This window comes from Phyllobates terribilis, unplaced genomic scaffold, assembly GCF_046119375.1.
Source record: "Phyllobates terribilis strain yellow unplaced genomic scaffold, ASM4611937v1 Scaffold_3__8_contigs__length_932513732, whole genome shotgun sequence".
NCBI lineage: Eukaryota > Metazoa > Chordata > Amphibia > Anura > Dendrobatidae > Phyllobates > Phyllobates terribilis.
The window spans coordinates 321,693,378-321,715,438 of NW_027362763.1; the positions used below are offsets into that span (position 1 = coordinate 321,693,378).

At 42.4% G+C, this 22,061-nt stretch overlaps 1 protein-coding gene across 1 annotated transcript in view; it reads left to right on the forward strand.

Annotated features, from left to right (window-relative positions):
- Positions 1-22,061, forward strand: part of LOC141259319 (probable cation-transporting ATPase 13A4) — a 279,585-nt gene that overhangs the window by 232,159 nt on the left and 25,365 nt on the right. The window contains exons 25-26 of the mRNA XM_073675074.1: positions 4,067-4,139; positions 4,251-4,425. Of these exons, the coding sequence (XP_073531175.1) occupies positions 4,067-4,139; positions 4,251-4,425 (248 nt within the window). The remainder of the gene's footprint in view (positions 1-4,066; positions 4,140-4,250; positions 4,426-22,061) is intronic.

A 22,061-nucleotide genomic window follows, 5' to 3' on the forward strand; every position in this document is an offset into this window, starting at 1 on the left:
CAGCACTTTCAGGTACAGTTGGTGCTCTTAATAACTCAATAAGAGCAAAACTGGGTGGTCCTCTTATAAACTCCTTGCAGTGGAACCATAAGTCCCAACAATAATCCTTTAGAAAGTAGTTCTGTTATAAACTCCTCAACAGTGGAGCCACAAATCCAAGTAGAAGCTACTCACTTCTTGATGTAGCAAGTTTGGGATCAAACAGGGATCCAGCTTGAGGCTGCAATATCCAGATGCCTGGGAGAGAGGGAATGGATGGCCTCCTTTGAGTTAAGCCAGGTGACAGTGGACATCTCCTGGTAACCTGGATGGTCTGCAGATGTGGTTCTGCTTCAGGATTATTTCTTCACCTAACACACTGAGCTGCTGGACTGTCATCACTCTGTGGATATGTTCTCTGCTCTCCATTGTCAGGCTGTCACCAGTCTACTATGAAGGAAGGACCATACACAAGTCCTTGTGCCCAGTGGGGTCCTCCCTGCCTCTCCAATGTGCTCAGCCAATCAGTCTCTTCCTTTGCTGCTCCTCCTCTTTCAGGATGTAAAGAGGATCAAAGTCTACTGAAAGTTGTAGTCCAGGGCAGTGCAGCAAACAAAGCATTACTATCTGCTGCTGTAAATGTTTAATCCCATCAGCAGTAATTTCAGTTTACATAGCTCCCACTGCAGGTGCTACACATATATTGAATGTTTTCACATATCTTAGCGTATACAGAATGCTGCTGTATTTTTTTGTATGTAGTTTAACCAATCATAGCAGCTTACGCCTGTTCACACTTGCTTTATTCTATTAGCAGGTGCTGGTCAGTTTTATTTTTGTAGTGTACTATTGGAGGTGGTGACTTCCTCCATATTTGGCTGACCATTTGGATGATGGGTGAGTGTAGTCGATTTCCACAGACTAACAGAATGGAAAAGATGGAGAATTTTTCTTCCATCTTCTCCTCATCTGAGAAAATCGGATCACATTATGATTATGCTCTGCTAAAACTCTGATCATAGCTTGATCAGACTGTGATTTGCATAATCGACCTGGTTCTCTCAGATGAGAGAAAATACAGCCCTATGACCCTAGCCTTAGGCTGTTTTTAATTAGTGTTGGATCCTATCTGCCCTAGAAATTTGTAGGCTTTTAGCCCAGGAGAGACATGTTTGATAAATATTAGGTTTAGAGTCCTACCATACAGAGGTTACCTTGTCATGGCTGGGGGGTACACATGAATTGGCAATTTGTCTGCTTAGAAGTTTTATTTGATAAGTATAAACTATACAGCAGTAAGTCAGTTTAAATTTCATATATTCAATGTCTGTATACATCTTAGTGTAAACCGAATGCTGCTGTGTTCTTTTGAATATACAGTCACGGACGAAAGTGTTGGCACCCTTGAAATTGTTCCATAAAATGAAGTATTTCTCCCAGAAAATTATTGAAATTATACATGATTTATGATGCACATGTTTATTTCCTTTGTGTGTATTGGGACAATACAGAAAACAAACAAAAAAAGGCAAATTGGAAATAATTTCACACAAAACCCTAATAATTGGTTGTCAAAATTGTTGGCACCCTCAACTTAATATTTAGTTGCACACCCTTTGGAATAAATGAGTGTAAGCAATCGCTTCCTATAACCATCAACAAACTTCTTACAACTCTCAACTTGAATTTTTGACCACTCTTCTTTTGCAAACTGCTCTAGGTCTCTCATATTTCAAGGTTAACGTCTCCCAAAAGCAATTTTAAGGTCTCTCCATAGGTGTTCATTGGGATTTTGATCCGGAGTCATTGCTGGCCACTTCAGAACTCTCTCCAGCGGTTTGTTTCCATCCATTTCTGGGTGATTCTTGAAGTATTTTTGGGGTCATTGTCCTGCTAGAAGACCCATGACCTAGGAGTCGGACGCAAGCTCAGCTTTCTGACACTGGTCACTACATTGTGACCCAGAATCCTTTTGGTAATCTCCAGATTTCATGATGGCTTGTGTACAGACAAGGCATTCAGTGCTAGAGACAGCAAAACAACCCCAAAACATTTTTAAACCTCCACCATATTTGACTTTAGCTAGTATGTTCTTTTCTTTATGGGCCTAATTCTATTTTCGCTAAATAGTAGAAAGATGTGCTTTGCTAAAAAGCTCTACCTTGGGCTCATCTGTCTACAAGACTGTTTCCCAGAAGGATTTTGACTTACTAGCATACATTTTGGCAAACTGCAATCTAGCTTTTTTATGTATTTGTGTCAGCAGTAGAATCCTCCTGGGTCTTCTGCCATAGCATTACAGTTCATTCAAATGTCACCAGATAGTTTGCGCTGACACTGATGCACCCTAATCTTGCAGGACGGCTTGAATTTCTTAGGAACTTGATTGGAGCTTATCCAGCATCCAAACTATTCTGCGTTGCAACCTTTAATAAATTTTTCTCAGCCGTCCACGTCCAGGGAAATTAGCAACTGTGCCATGGGTTGTAAACTTCTTGATTATGTTTCACATCATCGATAAAGGAACATCAAGATCTCTGGAGATGGACTTGTAACCTTGAAATTGTTAATATTTTTCCAAAACTTTGGTTCTCAAGTCCTCAGACAGTTCTCTTCTCCTCTTTCTGTTCTCCATGCATAGTGTGGCATACGCAGGCACACAATGCAAACATTGAGTCAACTTCTTCCCTTTTTATCTGGTTTCAGGTGTGATTTGCCCACACCTGTCATTTGCCATAGGTGAGCTTGAATGAGCATCACATGCTTGAAAAAGTTGTTTACCTACAATTTTGGAAAAGTGTCAACAATTTTATGTGCCCATTTTTAAGGTTTTGTGTGAAATGATGTCCAATTTGACTTTTTTTCTCTATTTTTTGTGTTGTTCCAATGCACGCAAAGGAAAACATGTGTATAACAAAATATGTGTAATTGTAATAGTTTTTGGGAGCAATACTTAATTTCCTCGAACAATTTGAAGGGTGCCAACACTTCCGGCCAGGACTATATATTGTACAGGTATAGCAGCTTGCACATGTTCACTCTTGCTTTATTCTGTTAGGAGGTGCTGGTCAGTTTTTGTGATAAATTAATTTACTTATAAAGTCCCTCAACTGTCTCTGATTCTCCCCTGCCAGTCCTCCATAGGCTTCCAAATGTAGCTGATCTGCTCCAGTGCCATGAGATTTACAAAAATGTTATATCACTACTCTTCTATACTCTAGTGCACCAAAAGAGCAGGAAGGGACGTGACGACTGATGACTTCTCTGCATGTTCACTGGAGACAAATCTCAGAATCAGTGGAACTGATTGGAGGAAGTACTCAGTTTAATTAAAATAATCCTGTGAATGGTAGAGATGAGTGAATTTATTCAAGCGGATTCAAATTTTTATTGAACTTTGCAAAAATCTGTAATCTTGTATTTGCAATTAGGGCTGCTGAACTGTAGAGGGAGTGGTAAATGGTTATAAAAAAATGATAAACCTTACTGCTCACCTGTCTCACTATCCCTGCAATTCGTTGTCCGGTCTTTGTAGCCTATTCTTTTTCCCTTTCTCCATCGCTCACAACCTCTTCACTCCACGCCCTGGCTTCTGGCTCCACTTGGCCTGGGACGTCACTATGCCCTATGCTGCAACTCGGGAGATGCGCATTATGGCATGGCGCATGGTGATGTCAGTCTGAGGATTGGTGGAGCCAAAGCCAGGGCCTTAAATGAAGATTCTGAAGATGATGGAAGTGAAGGTGGAAGAGGAAAAAAAGAAGTGCTGAGGACAGGAAATCAGGAACCATGGATGATGTAACAGATAAGTCATGAGTTATTACATTTTTTTTACATCCTTTTTCTGAGAGAACCCCAGAGCATAATTGGGAACATTCAATTTACAGAAAATAACTTCATTATGAATTTTGCTGTAAAATTCACGTGTTTGGCGAATTCTACTGTACGGTCTTCTTTGAGGCATTGGGTATATTTTTTACTGTTATTATATTTCTGCACTTTAATACATTTTGTATATTTGCATATAAACATGCACATGTTTCATTGCTTGTTTTTTAAAATTAATGTAATTTACTTTATATTTCAGCAACGAAATATTTTTGGAAATAATCAATGGCTCATACATGACTTTGCTATTGTGTTCATAATTTTTTTTATAAGTAAGTAAATCAGAATTTATTAAGTAATAATTATTTATCTCATGAAATAATTATGTATTAATTACAAAGAAATGTAATGTAAACTTGGTCCTGGATTTTGTGTTTTTTCAGTGAGTTCTACTCCAGCTTACCCCAAACTGGCAACATACAGACCACCAGGACAACTAATTTCTCCTTCTGTCTTGGTTTCATTGATCTTCAATGTTCTCTTTACAATTGCTTTGCACACGTATGCATTTCTTATGGTTCAGAATCAATCATGGTACAGGAATGATGACATTTACAGGTATGTATGTGAATGTATATGGTATTTGTTATATATGTTTGTAAATGCTGTTCACACTTTTTTTGTACAGGGCAGGGCTTTTTAATTTTCAGTCATGTAAGTAAAGCATAATCATGGTATGAAAAAAAAACTTGTGCACTTTTTCAATATACTTGGGCTCTAATATATTAAAATAATTCTAATTTAAACTGTGATGGTTGCCCATAACAGTCAATTGTTTTTTAGTTTTTATTTTAAATGAAAAACTTTAACTAATTCATTGCTTTGGGCAACTCTGAAACATTTTATGCAAAGGTCTTTTTGTCTTGTTAACCATTTTAAAGATCTCTTTTTTGCTTAAAGGGTTTTGAGGTACTCTATTTGACTGCAGACTTGTGAAGCCTCACAACTCATGGAGTATGCTGTTAGCATTCTCAGGTGCCGATGCTAGGAGCGGGTTTGACCACAAATATAAGATGTTTATACTTCTGGCCATATTCTGACTAGATGTACCCGGCCTCACTCAATTCACTTGTACTGTATGAGGCTGTGCATGTCTAGTATGCATGTGACTGCATGTTTGCAAATCACATACTTGAGGTCAAGCGCCTTTCTGCTCCTGTTGCTGACACTGGAGGATCCTAACAGCGCACACCCTGCATGCTATGAGGATTCACATGTTTTATAGGGTGACTGGAAACTTGTACCCCAAAACAGGTCAACCCCTTTACATTGATTTATTTTACTCCATTATATAGCACCATTAATTCCACAGCGCTTTACAGACATTATCTTTTATGAATGGAAACATTCCTATTGCATCCAGAAGTTGAAAAACTTTCTTGTCCTTCTCATAGTGTGGTACAATTGTAACTAGTTTAGAAAACACTATATGTACATAAGTATTTGGACACCTACACACGTTACACTTAGAGCAGCTTTTATGACATTTCATGCTAAATACATAGATGTTCACTCTTTGTTAGGAATACAGCTTCCATTTTTCTGAGAAAATTTTCTGAAGGTTTTGAAGTGTGTCTGTGGGAAATTTTGACAATTCATAGAGAAGAGAAGGTCAGACACTGTTGAAAGGGCCTTGCTCACAACCTCCATTTTAGTTCATCCCAAAAGTGTTTGAAGGGGTTGAGGTCAGGACTCTGGGTTAGTCAAGTTCCATACTTCACAACTTTTGAAGAACAGAAAGAGGGACAAATTATGTGGCACGCATAGTGCACCACGGTAATTTTGGCCACGTCCCTAGCCACATCTCAATCCACGCCCATTTACAATTTCTTTCTACCTTGGCAGGAAGAGATTTCAGAGATGCGGTGGCAATGGGGACATTCAGAAGATGTCCAAAACTGCTGGGTATGGACCCAATCCGAGACTGTCCTGCTGTATCTGGGACAGTTGGGACTAGAGATGAGTGGATTGATTCATGGGTCTCTGGTCCAGTGTCCAGGTTAGTGGTACCTGGCGGCTGGATGGGAGGCCACAAATCCAGCGTGGCTTTTGATTAGCCAGAGCTGCTGCAACGTCATCTGTTCATCATGCTCATCTCTAGTTGGGACATGTGGATTTATTTTTTGTTCATTAATTCATAGTTGTAGCAGTCAGAACTTTCTAATCTTTATGTAGCTTCACTGTATGACTTCTGGCTTTTTTGTGTCTGTAAGGCTGTGTTCACACATAGGGTAAATGCTGTGTTTTTTGTTTTCTGCAGATGTCCGCACTAAACTACATAATAACAATCTTCTCTGGTTATTGCATTCTTGCTGAATTTTTTATGTCTTTTCCCACTTCTTTGATGCTTCTTTTGGTGCAGATATGAAGCCATATTTCTAATGTGTTTTTTATAGTAAAGAAACATTTTGATTCTGCACTTAAAAAAGCAATGTTTTTTTTCATGCATCTCTTTAGGATCCACATAGAAACCTCTGGAGAAAAAAAAGCAAAACCACACAGTTCAGCAGCGTCTTTAAACACATGGTGGGCATAGTTTTTGTGAAATCTCATCTGATTTGCTTGGACAGTTAAAAGCAGCAGAATTTCTGTGCAAAAACAGCAGCAGAAAATACGCAGCATGTGAACATGCTCTAAATGTCCACGCAAAGGGGATGTGATTTAATGAAAACTCCACCCTTGGGGGGGTCTAAAGACGCTGCTGATCTGACCAGTTTTGGTCCTTTTTTTCTCTATAGGCTTCAGGAAGTCTGAAAAAAATGCAAGGGAAAAAACACTGTTGCATTTTTAAGCACAGAATCAAAGCTTCTCTGTACTATTAAAAAAACATTTAAAAACGGGACTTCTTATCTGCACCAAAAATGCATGAAAAATGGGGGGAAATGCATAAAAGAAACTCATCAAATACTCCATAATCAGAAAAGATTGTTATTGCGTTGTGTGGAACGGACAGCTGAAGAGAACATTATAACACATAACAGCTCTTTTAGACCAAAGTCCTAAGGACTGGTGCAAATCACTACGCCAAAAATTATAAAATCATTCTTTATTTTGATATATCTAAAAAAACAATAACAGACAGATTAAAAAGCAAGATTACCTCAAAGGGCTGCACTTGGTGGAAGACCACCTTACGCAAACTATGTCATACAGTAGTAAGTATTAAAGCAGTGTGTGTAATTTTCATCACCAATAACGGCATACATGAGAGAGAAACCTAGTATTAAAGTTCTATATATTGCAAAATTCAGAGCCTATCAGGTGCATTCACCCATAGTATCTGATCACAGATATTGGACTAACACTCATGTATACTAAGGTTAGGTAGTGCAAAAATTGTCTACACAGTCTGCTTTCAGACAGGTGCTTAATATTAGTCAGTATACCACTACACATCCCAGGAAGCAATTGCCTCGATGGGGGAGAAATTTTTTTTCAATTATCATAGTATATTCATAAGTAACTCAGTCATGAATTCAAAAGTGCATAGTGCTAAGTGATCAAATATCAATGCACACAATTAACTCAAAGAAACAGAATTGCAGGCATAGCTAAAGTTTAAACAAACAGGTTCTATGCACACCAGTAAAGAACACAGGCTTAATAAGTAAAGTCCCGAGCCCCAACGCGCATTTCATCCTGCTTCCTCTAGGGGCGTGCTGAAGAGAACATGCAGAAAAAAAACACACTAGAAAAAAAACAGTATTTACGCTAGCGTTACATTTTTATTACTTTTTATGGATTTAATATAGAAAAATATTGACGATGCATTTTTTTTACACCTTTTAACGATCCTCGTAAATAATCTAATTGCTGTGTTGTGCGGGTCATTACAATTACAAGAACTCCAAATACAGTATGTCTGTTATTTACTCATTTCTGATGTTTATTATTGAAAAAAGTGCATTAAAATGAAATTATTGTTATTATTTTTCATTATTTATTTAGTAATTTTATGGGAGAAACAAAATCTCTTTTCTTTCCCTCTTGAATATGGGGATATAGAAATATACTGTTATATACAGATGTATTTCTATGTACCTGTATCAACTGTCTGTGTGGGTAGTGGCTGCAATGCAGATCAAGTTTACAAAATCCTCCCAGTGACATCACTGGAGCCTGTGGATTGTTGCTTTAGCTCCTGCCAGCAATTATAGAGTCTGTGGGTTCAAGTCCCTTGGAGACTCACAAAAAAAGAGAAAATAACATTGTAATGGTTTGTTTTTTATTATTTTTAGTACTTTCATAGGAACAAAAAAAATCTGACTTTTCTTCACCTCTATAATACAGAGACATAGAAATACATTGCTATGTTCAGATGTATATTATAGTCGGTCAAAGGTTATCAAATGTAGTAAACCATAAGAAACCTTAAAAGCAACAAATTTTATTCGATCTACATTAAAACAAAAAATGGACTATTAAAGACCAAACAAAAATTCCCAATTAGGAAGACAAAATGTCCTGATACCTAAAATGACTCTGTCATACCCTAAACTGATAGCCTGATATATTATGCCTGTTGACCGTGGAGGTTGGCACCTTAACGTATGTGATAAATGGCGCCTTCGCTCCTCTACGGCTGTCCCTATATGCCCTTATAATGACCTATATTATCAGGGAAAATGATCTATTTGACCCGAACCCAATAGAAGTCAATTGTGACCAGAACTTCAGTTCCTTAAAATGGCTCTAAAATGGTCATACTAAAGGCTAGGGGGCTGCAAAAGGAAGCAAAATATGGGTAAGAGGAAGACAATTGCCCTGCAAATAAATGTGGATAGGAAAATGACTTAAACTAACAGATTAAAAAAAAATAAGAATAATGAACTTGAACCAGGAAGAGGAGGTCCAAGTGGAGGAGGAGGTGGAAAAAGCAGAGGTGGACATGGCAGTGTATGTTAAAGAGGCAGGGTAAGAGGTATCCAACACTATTTTTGTGTTTTTTTGTTTTTTTTAGGGACCCCTTTTTAAAAGAACATAGAATTAAAAAAAATAAAAAATAACAATTTAGAACCAAGAGGTGGAGGTCCAAGTGTAGGAGCAAGGGGAGTAAGGTGGAGGTGTAGGTGGAAGAGGAAGGGGAGGAGGTAGCCAACACTGTTATTTTTTTGCTTGTTTGTTTTGTTTTATTTATTTATTTTGTTAGGTAGCTGACTAAAAGGACATGGAATTAAAAAAAAATAGAAAATAACAATCTAGAACCAGGAGATGGAGTAGGTGGAAGAGGTGGAGGTGGATGTGGTGATGTAGGTGGAAGAGGCAGAGGAGGAGGTAGCCAACACTGTTTTTCTGTTATTTTTGTTTTTTGTTTTTGACTTTGTTTATTTTTTATTTGGGGTGGCCCAAAAATTAAACAAATCAGTATTACAATGAACTTGTTATAGATGTCTAGTCAGCCAAAGGTACGAATGAGTCATGTGGTTCATATTAATGAATGTTGCTTCCCCATGTTGGCTGTGGACAGGTAGATGCACCTGTCTGTGATCAGACCCCCTTTTGTGCTAAAACACGTTCCAACAGTACACTTGCTGCAGGGCAGGCCAGCTCCTCCAAGGCACAAATAGCAAGCTCAGGCCATGTGTCCAATTTGGAGACACAGAAGTTAAATTCGGGCAGACCCACCAACCCATCAGTTAGTACATGGAGACATGTGGACACATACTCTTTCATCATGATGTTGTAACGTTGCCTCCTGCTAATACGGACCATATCAGATGGTGGTGCCGGATGTTGTGGTGTGCTGAGAAAGTTTTGCCACATTTCATCCATGCTAACCCTGCTTTCCAAGGTGCTGGCGGTGCCCCAGCTGCATTGGTGACTTCCTCCTCCTCTGCTTTTTTATACCACTGAGCCCCCGCTGTCAGGTGGGGAAGCCGTAATAGTGCCTCTACCAGCGTGCGCTTGTATTCACATATTTTGTGATCCTGCTCCAGTAACGGAAATAATGATGGTACATTATCCTTGTAGCAGGGATCCAGCAGGGTGGCCACCCTGTAATCAGCAGTGGTAACAATCCGGACAACGCAGCGGTCATTGAACAGGCACAGTAGCATGTATTGGCTCATGTGTGCCAGGCTGCCCAAAGGCAACAAAAAGCTGTCCTCAGTGGGAGGTGTATGGTTTTGGTCCTCGGTATCCCCCCAACCTCGCTGCAGTGATGCACGTGAGCTGCATTGAGTGCCACCCTGCTGTGAACACAGTTACTCCTCCTACAAAAATGCCTCTTGGCTGGAGAGTTGTGTGCCTGGCTGCTTTTGGTCCAGGAACCCACCCTCCGCGCCATGTGTGTACGACAGGCCTGATAGCGGTGTGAATGGACCCTGTTCCTGGTGCTCCTCTGCCTCCTGTACCACCACCTCATCCATCATTGCCTGAAGTGCTTTTTCCAGCAGGCATAGAAGTGGTATAGTAATGCTCATGGTGTTGCCAAAGGCTCTGGCAATGTTTTTGGAGCATTCGAAGCAGCTCAACATGACACACACGTCTCACATTGAATCCCACTTATTGGTGGTGAAGTGGTGTTGTTCTGCTCAGCGACTCACCTGTGTGCATGCTGCAGCTGAAAACTCTACTATTGCCTGCTGCTCTCACAGTCCCTCCAGCATATGCAAGGTGGAGTGCCACCTTGTTGGTACGTCGCATATGAGGTGGTGAGCAGGAAGGCAGAAGTGACACTGTAGCACAGCAGGTGAGCAGCAGCAGGGTGAGAAGAGAGAAAGCACACACACACTGCCCACACTTTCAGCAGCAGCTCTGACACATGTTGGTAATTTTTAAGGAAGCTCTGCACAACCAAATTCAGCACATGTACCAGGCAAGCAATGTGTGTAAAATTGGTTAGGCCCAGAGCTGCTACTTTGCCTGTTATCACACACAACCAGTTTCATGAAGAAAGGTGCGCACATAGTACTGAAGAGGTGCTGGCTAAAGGAGGTACGATCCAAGCAATCACATATAGATAATAGCCGCACTCAAATTCTTGGTTGCAAAGAGTGATAATTTTATTATATTACAATGCCACGCTGTAGAAAAAAGGTGCTTAGTAGCAATACATGACGTTTCGACCTGGATAAGTCTTTTTCAAAAAAATCGCTATATACTGCACCCAAAGGGGATAAAGCTTATTGGATAAATGGAAATATTGGCTTGGCAAAGGCCATGGAAACCTTCAAAAAGCCTTCAAAAATCCACTAAGCTTTATCAAATTATCACTCTTTGCAACCAAGAATTTGAGTGCGGCTATTATCTATATGTGATCACATACAACCAGGTCAGGATTGAGGTTTACAGGCACCAACCACTCATCTGTCTGCTGTTTGATCCTCATTCACAGCTCCTGCACGGTGTGGGAGTTGTCCCCCAAGCAGATGAATTTTAGAACAGCCTGCTGTCGTTTCTCCCTGTCTGTGCTGAAGTTGGTGGTGCAGGTCTTACTGTGACCGGATGAGGAGGCAGTGGAGGAAACGGAGTAGGAAGAGGAGGCAACATAGATAGAGAAACATCCAGCAATTCTCGGTGGTGGTAGAACATGCGCTAGAACACCTTCCGCCTCTGTCTAAGCCTTCACTGCATTTACCCCATGGGCAGTTAGGGAGATGTAATGTCCCTGGCCTTGCTTACTGGTCCATGTATTGGTGGTTATGTGGACATTGCCACTGACAGTGTTGTGAAGTGCACACCTGATTTGGTCCACAAAGTGTGTGCAGGGCAGGGATGGCCAACCTGGAAAAGTAGTGGCGGCTGGGAACAACTTACTGCGGGAAAGCCACTACCATCAGTTTTTTAAAACTATCCATCTCCACCAGCTGAAATGGCAGCATTTCAAAGGCAAGGAATTTGGAAATACCGTCATTCAGGACCATGGATCGTGGGTGGGTAGGGAATAGAGATGAGCGTTGTTCTACTCGAACTGTTCGCCAATCTCAAATTCGAGCTGTTTTGGGCGGTGTTCGAGCCGGTCGGCGAACACGAACAATTTGAGAAAAATTCGGCTGTTCGAGGTTATGTTCGATAACTGTTCGTGCACCAAAATCATAACTGGATTTTTTCTCAGTAATGATGAAAATTAATGTTAATACGCAGTTTGAGTGTACAGCGGGGCGGGGGGAGGGGCAGGGGATGGATCTCTGCAGGAACAATGAAGATCTCCATTTTTTTTTCTCTTTCCCGCATTTGCAGTGGGGAGGTGCAATCTGTCAGCCTATCAGCAGCGCACACACGGAGCGAAGTGCTTTTTTTCACACAAGCAAGGGCATGTGTGATTGACAGTGTATGTCACATGTCCTTGCCCTATAAGACCAAGCCATTTTCCCCGTCGCCACCATTTTCTCACTGCTGCAGCTGCGTGTTAGACGGCACCGCTGTTGCTGTGTGCGCTATACCTTGTTAATTTCAAGCCAATTTTCGCACAAATATACAGATAGCTTGGGAGTAGGGAATAGTTGTGATTGCAGTCCTTTTAAGGACTAGGTTACAGCATTTCCTACGACTTTTATCAGGCAGGTCTGTGCTCTTAAATAGATAGATTGTGGGAGTAAAGACTAATTGTAATTGGAGTCCTTTTCAGGACTAGGTTACATCAGTTCCTATCAGTTTTTGCCAGGCAGGTCTGTGCCAGTGCTGTGCAAGTTTTTTTCACAGCATTTGGCTGAATCTAGCAAAGCTAATCCTTTTTGGCCTATTGCAGAGTGTGTTAGTCAGTGGAGTAGCCTATCTGTGTTGCAAGATATACCACCTGTGTATAGAATACCAATTTTTTTACTGCACCTAGTGAAGTAAAATCTTTTGGGCATAGCATCATTCTATTAGTCCATCTATACTGACCTCCATCAGGTTGCAAACTGAATATAATTTTTTTCTGCATCTAGCTCTGAAAAAATATTTGGGCTTCTAGCGGTGTGTGGGACTTGGTCTATTAGTCCATCTATACTGACCTCCATCAGGTTGCAAATTAAAAATAATTTTTTTCTGCATCTAGCTCTGAAAAAATATTTGGGCTTCTAGCAGTGTGTGGGACTTGGTCTATTAGTCCATCTATACTGACCTCCATCAGGTTGCAAATTAAAAATAATTTTTTTCTGCATCTAGCTCTGAAAAAATATTTGGGCTTCTAGCAGTGTGTGGGACTTGGTCTATTAGTCCATCTATACTGACCTCCATCAGGTTGCAAATTAAAAATAATTTTTTTCTTCATTTTTCTCTGAAAAAATATTTGGGCTTCTAGCAGCGTGTGGGACTTGTTCTATTAGTCCATCTATACTGACCTCCATCAGGTTGCAAATTAAAAATAATTTTTTTCTGCATCTAGCTCTGAAAAAATATTTGGGCTTCTAGCAGTGTGTGGGACTTGGTCTATTAGTCCATCTATACTGACCTCCATCAGGTTGCAAATTAAAAATAATTTTTTTCTGCATCTAGCTCTGAAAAAATATTTGGGCTTCTAGCAGTGTGTGGGACTTGGTCTATTAGTCCATCTATACTGACCTCCATCAGGTTGCAAATTAAAAATAATTTTTTTCTTCATTTATCTCTGAAAAAATATTTGGGCTTCTAGCAGCGTGTGGGACTTGTTCTATTAGTCCATCTTTACTGACCTCCATCAGGTTGCAAATTAAAAATAATTTTTTTCTGCATCTAGCTCTGAAAAAATATTTGGCCTTCTAGCAGTGTGTGGGACTTGGTCTATTAGTCCATCTATACTGACCTCCATCAGGTTGCAAATTAAAAATAATTTTTTTCTGCATCTATCTCTGAAAAATTATTTGGGCTTCTAGCAGTGTGTGGGACTTGGTCTATTAGTCCATCTATACTGACCTCCATCAGGTTGCAAATTAAAAATAATTTTTTTCTGCATCTAGCTCTGAAAAAATATTTGGGCTTCTAGCAGTGTGTGGGACTTGGTCTATTAGTCCATCTATACTGACCTCCATCAGGTTGCAAATTAAAAATAATTTTTTTCTTCATTTATCTCTGAAAAAATATTTGGGCTTCTAGCAGCGTGTGGGACTTGTTCTATTAGTCCATCTATACTGACCTCCATCAGGTTGCAAATTAAAAATAATTTTTTTCTGCATCTAGCTCTGAAAAAATATTTGGGCTTCTAGCAGTGTGTGGGACTTGGTCTATTAGTCCATCTATACTGACCTCCATCAGGTTGCAAATTAAAAATAATTTTTTTCTGCATCTAGCTCTGAAAAAATATTTGGGCTTCTAGCAGTGTGTGGGACTTGGTCTATTAGTCCATCTATACTGACCTCCATCAGGTTGCAAATTAAAAATAATTTTTTTTTGCATCTAGCTCTGAAAAAATATTTGGGCTTCTAGCAGTGTGTGGGACTTGGTCTATTAGTCCATCTATACTGACCTCCATCAGGTTGCAAATTAAAAATAATTTTTTTCTGCATCTAGCTCTGAAAAAATATTTGGGCTTCTAGCAGTGTGTGGGACTTGGTCTATTAGTCCATCTATACTGACCTCCATCAGGTTGCAAATTAAAAATAATTTTTTTCTTCATTTATCTCTGAAAAAATATTTGGGCTTCTAGCAGCGTGTGGGACTTGTTCTATTAGTCCATCTATACTGACCTCCATCAGGTTGCAAATTAAAAATAATTTTTTTCTGCATCTAGCTCTGAAAAAATATTTGGGCTTCTAGCAGTGTGTGGGACTTGGTCTATTAGTCCATCTATACTGACCTCCATCAGGTTGCAAATTAAAAATAATTTTTTTCTTCATTTATCTCTGAAAAAATATTTGGGCTTCTAGCAGCGTGTGGGACTTGTTCTATTAGTCCATCTATACTGACCTCCATCAGGTTGCAAATTAAAAATAATTTTTTTCTGCATCTAGCTCTGAAAAAATATTTGGGCTTCTAGCAGTGTGTGGGACTTGGTCTATTAGTCCATCTATACTGACCTCCATCAGGTTGCAAATTAAAAATAATTTTTTTCTGCATCTAGCTCTGAAAAAATATTTGGGCTTCTAGCAGTGTGTGGGACTTGGTCTATTAGTCCATCTATACTGACCTCCATCAGGTTGCAAATTAAAAATAATTTTTTTCTTCATTTATCTCTGAAAAAATATTTGGGCTTCTAGCAGCGTGTGGGACTTGTTCTATTAGTCCATCTATACTGACCTCCATCAGGTTGCAAATTAAAAATAATTTTTTTCTTCATTTATCTCTGAAAAAATATTTGGGCTTCTAGCAGCGTGTGGGACTTGTTCTATTAGTCCATCTATACTGACCTCCATCAGGTTGCAAATTAAAAATAATTTTTTTCTGCATCTAGCTCTGAAAAAATATTTGGGCTTCTAGCAGTGTGTGGGACTTGGTCTATTAGTCCATCTATACTGACCTCCATCAGGTTGCAAATTAAAAATAATTTTTTTCTGCATCTAGCTCTGAAAAAATATTTGGGCTTCTAGCAGTGTGTGGGACTTGGTCTATTAGTCCATCTATACTGACCTCCATCAGGTTGCAAATTAAAAATAATTTTTTTCTGCATCTAGCCCAGCCAATAGTTTTGGCCTAATACCACAGTTTGGCCACTCAGCTCTGCTCGGTTACCATCCATTGTTTTTTTGTGCAAACAACTCCAGAGTTGTGAATTAGTTAACCACCAAAATGAGTGGAAAAAGGCCTGCTGCTGGTGGAAAGGGGAATAGGCGTGTTGGGAAGGGGAAAAAAGGTTGTGTCCGTGGGGTAGGTGCAGAAGAAAGACCATCTTCCAGCCAAACTAAAATGTCTACTTCTTTTAGCGGACAATGTGATAAGATCCCTTTCTTACGGCCACGCCAATCGCTACAAATTCCAGATGAGGCACAAAAACAGCAGGTGCTTCAACGGATATCAAGTGCTCCTTTAAGTGGGCTCTCCTCCACATCAACTTCAACATCACAAATACTCCAGTCCTCAAAGGTGTCACCCAAATCGCACTTGCTTCCTCACAGCTCCCAAATCTCCAGCTGCCCGTCTGAGTATGAGGTAGAACAGATGGTTCAGTCTGCAGAGCTGTTTACTCATACTATAGCCTGGGAATCAGAGGTCGACTCCAGCGCTTCTGTGAATCCAGACGAGGAAATGATCTGCACTGATGCCCAGAATCTTTATGAGTCGGATCCAGGACCAGACGCAGAAGGTTCTGACCATAATGTAGACCCTCATTCCCAAACTGTAACTCCTGTTGGTGGAGACAATGAGGAAGACGATGATAAGACTCAAATACCTGATTGGAGCGACAACTTTAGTTTTTTGTCAGGGCAGGAACAGGTTGGCTCTGAGGACGACGGGTGTGATAACGCACAGGGTGATGATGATGAGGTCGGAGATCCCACTTACTGTCAACCCACAGTCAGCCAAGAGATGAGGTCAGCAGAGGAGGTGGAGGAAGATGCTAGTGACGACGAGGTCAGGTTGCGCCTTCCTGGACAGAGACGTAGTACTGGAAGCACGTCAACAACTGCATCCTCAAACACAACTCTGCCTCTCACCACAAGTCGTGGTGGCTCTTCAGGTCGCATGGGTGCTAAGCCTTGCATAGCCTGGGCATTTTTTCAGATCGATAAAGATGACCCAACTCGTGTTATCTGTAACATTTGTCAGCAAAAGCTAAGTAGAGGCCAAAAAATACATAGTTTGAGTACTTCATGCATGAACCGGCACATGGACATGAAGCATAAGTTGCAGTGGGAAGCTCAGTGTGCTACAATGCGGCCTAGCCGGCCGGGCCAATCACCGTCTGCCATATCTTGTGCATCCGCGGCCTCTTCATCCTCTGTGACTGGGGGGACAGCAGTCACACCTGTTTTGGGGCGCAGACCTGCCACCTCTTTACCCGCAACAGCCAGCGTGATTGGCAGGTCATCATTTTCTTTGGAGGTGGTAACACCAGCTGGTGTTGAGCGCTGTCCGACATCGATAGCACCACCTTTGGATCAAGGCAACCTAACATGTCCGCCTGCATCTTCCTCACAGACCGGCAGTTTGCCGGGGACACCCTTATCAACCCCGTCTAAGCACAATAGCCAGCCCTCGGTCCCTCAGATGTGGACAAGTAAAAGACCATTTCCTCCTAGCCATGAGAAAGCTAAGAGGTTGAATTTCACCATCTGCAAGCTCTTGGCTACAGAAATGCTGCCTTTCCGCCTGGTGGACACAGAGGATTTTCGAGACCTTATGTCCGTCGCAGTGCCCCAGTACCAGATGCCCAGTCGGCACTACTTCTCAAAGAAAGGTGTGCCTGCGCTCCACCAGCATGTCGCACACAACATCACCGCTTCTTTGAGAAACTCTGTGTGTGACAGGGTGCATTTCACCACAGACACTTGGACGAGTAGGCATGGACAGGGGCGTTACATGTCGCTGACTGGGCACTGGGTAACTATGGTGACAGCAGGACAAGGGGCTGCTGTCCAAGTCTTGCCGTCCCCACGAGTTGTGCGTCAATCCTCTTTATGTCAAAGTTCCTCCACTGCTTCTGCCTCCTCAACCTCCTCTCGGTCTTCCACCTGCACCCAAAGCCTGTCTGGTCATGCCACAAGCTTTCTAACTGCGCAGAAGGGATCCTGCACACCTCCTTACTATGCTGGCAGTAGGGCTCAACGTCATCAGGCGGTTTTTACATTGAAATGTCTGGGAAATGTGAGTCACACAGCTGAGGAGTTGTGGTCAGCTCTGGAGAACCAATTTCATGAATGGTTGTCTCCACTGGACCTGAAACCAGGGAAGGCCGTGTGCGACAATGCTGCAAACCTGGGTGCGGCCCTTCGCCGGGGCAATGTCACACACGTGCCTTGTATGGCTCACGTGTTGAACCTGGTTGTCCAGCAATTTTTAGCCCACTATCCCAGACTAGATGGCCTTCTGCAGAGGGCACGGTCGCTGTGTGCTCACTTCCGCCGTTCGCATCCCGCAGCTCAGCGACTTACATCTCTACAGAAGTCGTTGGGCCTGCCACTTCACCGGCTAAAATGCGATGTGCCTACCCGGTGGAATTCAACTCTGCACATGTTGCAGCGACTGTGGCAGCACCGACAAGCCCTGGTGCAATACGTTCTGACGTATAGCCTGGGCCAACGAGATTCAGAGGTGGGGCAAATCACGCTGGAGGAGTGGTCTCAGATCAGGAACCTATGCACCCTTCTGCACAGTTTTGAAATGGCGACGAAGATGTTTAGTGCTGACGATGCCATTATCAGCATGACTATTCCGGTGATTTACATGCTGGAGCACATGTTAAACAGAATTCGGAGTCAGGTGGTGGCACAAGAGGAGGTGGAGGAAGTAGAGGAGGAGGAGTTGTATGCGGAAGGGCTAACATCTGCAAGGTCCAGACGGTCGGCAGCACCAAGGCGGCAGGCATGTGAGGGTGGGGGAGATGGTTTTACCAGGGCGCATGGTAGCAGCCAAACTAGTGAGGAAGGTGCAGGAGCCCAGGAAGAAGTGGAGGACGAACTGATGGAAGACTCATCAGATGAGGGAGACCTTGATCACATTTCTGTTGTGCGAGGTTGGGGGGAGAGGACAGAGGAAGGAAGCATGATTGTTACCTCGCCACCAACACAACAGGGACTTGGTGCTCCTGGATGCGCAACACACATGAGTGCCTTCTTGCTGCACTACCTGCAACATGACCCTCGAATTGTGAGAATTAGAAATAATCCTGACTACTGGGTTGCCACACTGTTAGATCCCCGGTACAAAAGTAAATTTGCAGAAATTATTCCTGCCATAGAAAGGGATGCACGCATGCAGGAGTATCAGCAGAGACTGTTGCAGAATCTTACATGTGCTTTTCCACAAAATACCAGTGGTGCACGTAGTGAATCTCACAGTTCCAACTTGCCAACCGTGGGACCGTCAAGTGTTCAGCACTCAAACCGTAACAGAACCACAGTATCTGCTGGTAACATCAATTTTGCGGAATCATTTCACCACTTTTTTAGCCCATCCTTTGCAAGGCCACAGGAGACAAGAAGTCTGACACATAGTCAACGCCTAGAGACGATGGTACAGGAGTATCTCCAAGTAAACATTGAAGCCACGACTGTGTCACTGGACCCTTGCTCTTTTTGGGCTTCCAATCTGGATAAATGGCTGGAGCTAGCCATTTACGCCTTGGAGATCTTGTCATGCCCCGCAGCCAGCGTTCTGTCTGAACGTGTGTTCAGCGCTGCTGGTGGTGTGCTGACAGATAAGCGCACGCGGCTCTCCACTGATAATGTAGACAGACTCACGTTCATAAAGATGAACAAATCATGGATCCGAAACGACTTTTCTACCCCTGTGTCATCCTGGGGAGAGTAAAAGCTTGATGATTGGTTAAAATCACCCTACCAACCGTTTTAAGCTTTCAAATTACTAATCATGTTTATCTGTATCTTGACTGGAAAATAATTTGGGCTTTGTAGCAGTGTGCAGCACTGATCCTATTAGGCCATCTATAATAAGCTTCACCAGATTTAAAATTAAAAATAATTTTTAGCTGCATCTAGCCCGGAAAATAATTTTGGGGCTCCGAGATGCGCAAGACACATAAGTGCCTTCTTGCTGCACTACCTGCAGCATGACCCTCATATTGTCAGAATTCGAAGTAATCATGACTACTGGGTTGCCACACTCTTAGATCCCCCAAACTTTTCGATCAACCTTTTCATTTTAATAAAGACCAAAAAAATGGTCATTTTTGAAATTATAAGCATTAGCAGGTTGTTAGAAACTGAAATCAAACAGTTTTCAACTCAAAACTTTATTCTAGGTGATGTTACATTTTCACATAGGACCCCTTGTTCGAAAGGAGCTTCTGAACTCTCTCGTCCATTGAATTTGTCAGGTTTTGGATGGTTTCTGCTTCAATTGTTTTGCATGAGGACAGAATACCCTCCCAGAGCTGTTGCTTAGATGTGAACTGCCTCCCGCCATCATAGACACTCCTTTTAATGATGCTCCAAAGGTTCTGAATGGGGTAGAGGTCAGGGGAGCATGGGGGTCACACCATAAGTTTGTCCCCTTTTATGCCCATATCAGCCAGAGATGCAGATGTTTTATGTGCAGCATGAGATGGTGCATTATCATGCAGAAAAATGATCTTGCTGTGAAATACACGGTTCTTCTTCTTGAACCATGGCAGGAAGTGCTGTTTGAGAAAATCCACATACATTATGGAGTTCATCTTTAGCGCCTTCAGGGATCCTAAAGGGGCCGACAATCTCTCTCCCCATGATTCCAGCCCAAAACATTACTCCACCTCCTCCTTGTTGGCGCTGTAGCCGTGTTTGCGTGGGGTGTCCATCAACCAGCCATCCTCCACTCCATTCATCTGGACCATCGAGCGCTGCACGGCACTCATCCGTGAACAAAACAGTTTTGAAATCAGTCTTCATGTAATGTTTGGCCCACTGGAGCCGTTTCTGCTTGTGTGAAGTGGATAGAGGAGGTCGACAGGATGGCATATGCACAGCTGCAAACCTCTGAAGGACCCTGCATCTTGTTGTTCGGGGGACGTTGGAGGCACAAGCAGCTTCAAAAACTTGTCTGCTGCTATGACAAGGCTTTTTTGCCGCTGCTGTTTCAACCTGACGTAATTGCCTGTAGGAAAGAGTCCTCAATTTGCCCTTATCAGCACGCACACGTGTGTACTGTGAATCAGCTACATACTTCTTGATTGCCAAGACACTTCATCCTGATCATCGCACAATGTTGATTGTAGTCATGCCTTGACCTAAACACTCCACAATTTGTTGCTTCTCAGCAGCCGACACATCCTTTTTCTTTCCCATTTTGGCAGAAAATGTAGGCTGCTTAATAATGTGAGAGAGCCTTCTTAAGTAGTCTTGCCTTTCATTGGACACACCTGCCAAACTAATTAGCACAGGTGTCTGCAATTGCTTACAGTGATATAAAGAGCCCTGACACACATCACCATCAATGAGTTTAACTGACAAACAAACAAATTCTTCCCTTATCACTCCTAAACACTTTTTGCATAATAATTTGGAACGCGGTGTACATGTGCTTTTCCACAAAACACCAGTGGTTCACGTAGTGAATCTTACAGTTCTAACTTGCCAACCGTGGTCTGTATGGAATTGTTCAATAAAGGGCCCAAAATTAAGATAACATAGATGGGAGAGGTCTCTATGAATAGGAATTCCTAAGTATTTGATACCCTGTGAGGGCCAGGCAAAGGGAAAGTTGGACTGGATGGAATCCTATATGGATTTAGGGAGGGAGACATCGAGGGACTCAGACTTCGCTGCATTGATTTTAAAATTTTACCATGTAACAAAGTGATCTATTTCAGCCATAACAGCAGGGATGGATATATGTGATTGAGTGATATATACTAGGACATCATCAGCAAATAGAGAGCACTTGTACTCGGTGCCTCCCACCTCAATCCACCTAATATTGAGGTTATGGCGAATTGATGAGAGCAGGTGCTCCGTCACTAGGATGTATAAGAGAGGGGACAGAGGACATCCCTGCCTTGTCCCATTGGTGATTGTGAAAGGTGATGAAAATGTTCTGACGCACCCCCTGGGCCTTGGGACACCCGGAGCCGGACACTTTTTGGTGGATGCAGGTGGTTGTAGTCTTCGTGGCGGCGATCCGGTTCCGTGGCTCAGGGCGGTCAAACCAGTGGCGGAACTATTTATGTGGTTTTGATGTTTAAATGTCCGACTACGCCACCCGTGGATTGCGGTCAGAGTGAACCGCCGCTACAGGGCAGACCGCTAAGGCTGGTGTTGTGGGTGCAGCAGAGCGTAGCATAACTCCCCACGGGAGGAGTATAGCCTCAGGGCAGTGTATGCGGAGGATGGGGGTGATGGTGCAGGGCAGCAGCAGTAACGACACGGAGTCAGTGATGCAGTTCAGGGCCTTTACTCACAGTTCTTATTATCCAGACCACGTCTGCAGGTAACGGCTGCCCACGTCGTACTGTGCTCACCAGGTGAGGGGCTCAGACAACTCCCAGATAACTTTGGAGCGCTTCACAGGACCCCCTTTGTGTGTCCTTTGTCTGGCCTTTCTTACCAACACTTCTGTCCGGCTGCCTCGGGCCTCCTCTTGGTAAACTTGGCGCCAGTTTCCCTGACCCTATGTGGTGCCTTCCTAGCGGGTGGAGCAAGGGGCTGCGCCACATAAAATGTCAGAGCCTCCGGTTTCTAGCTGAGGGTCGTTTCCTGCCTCCA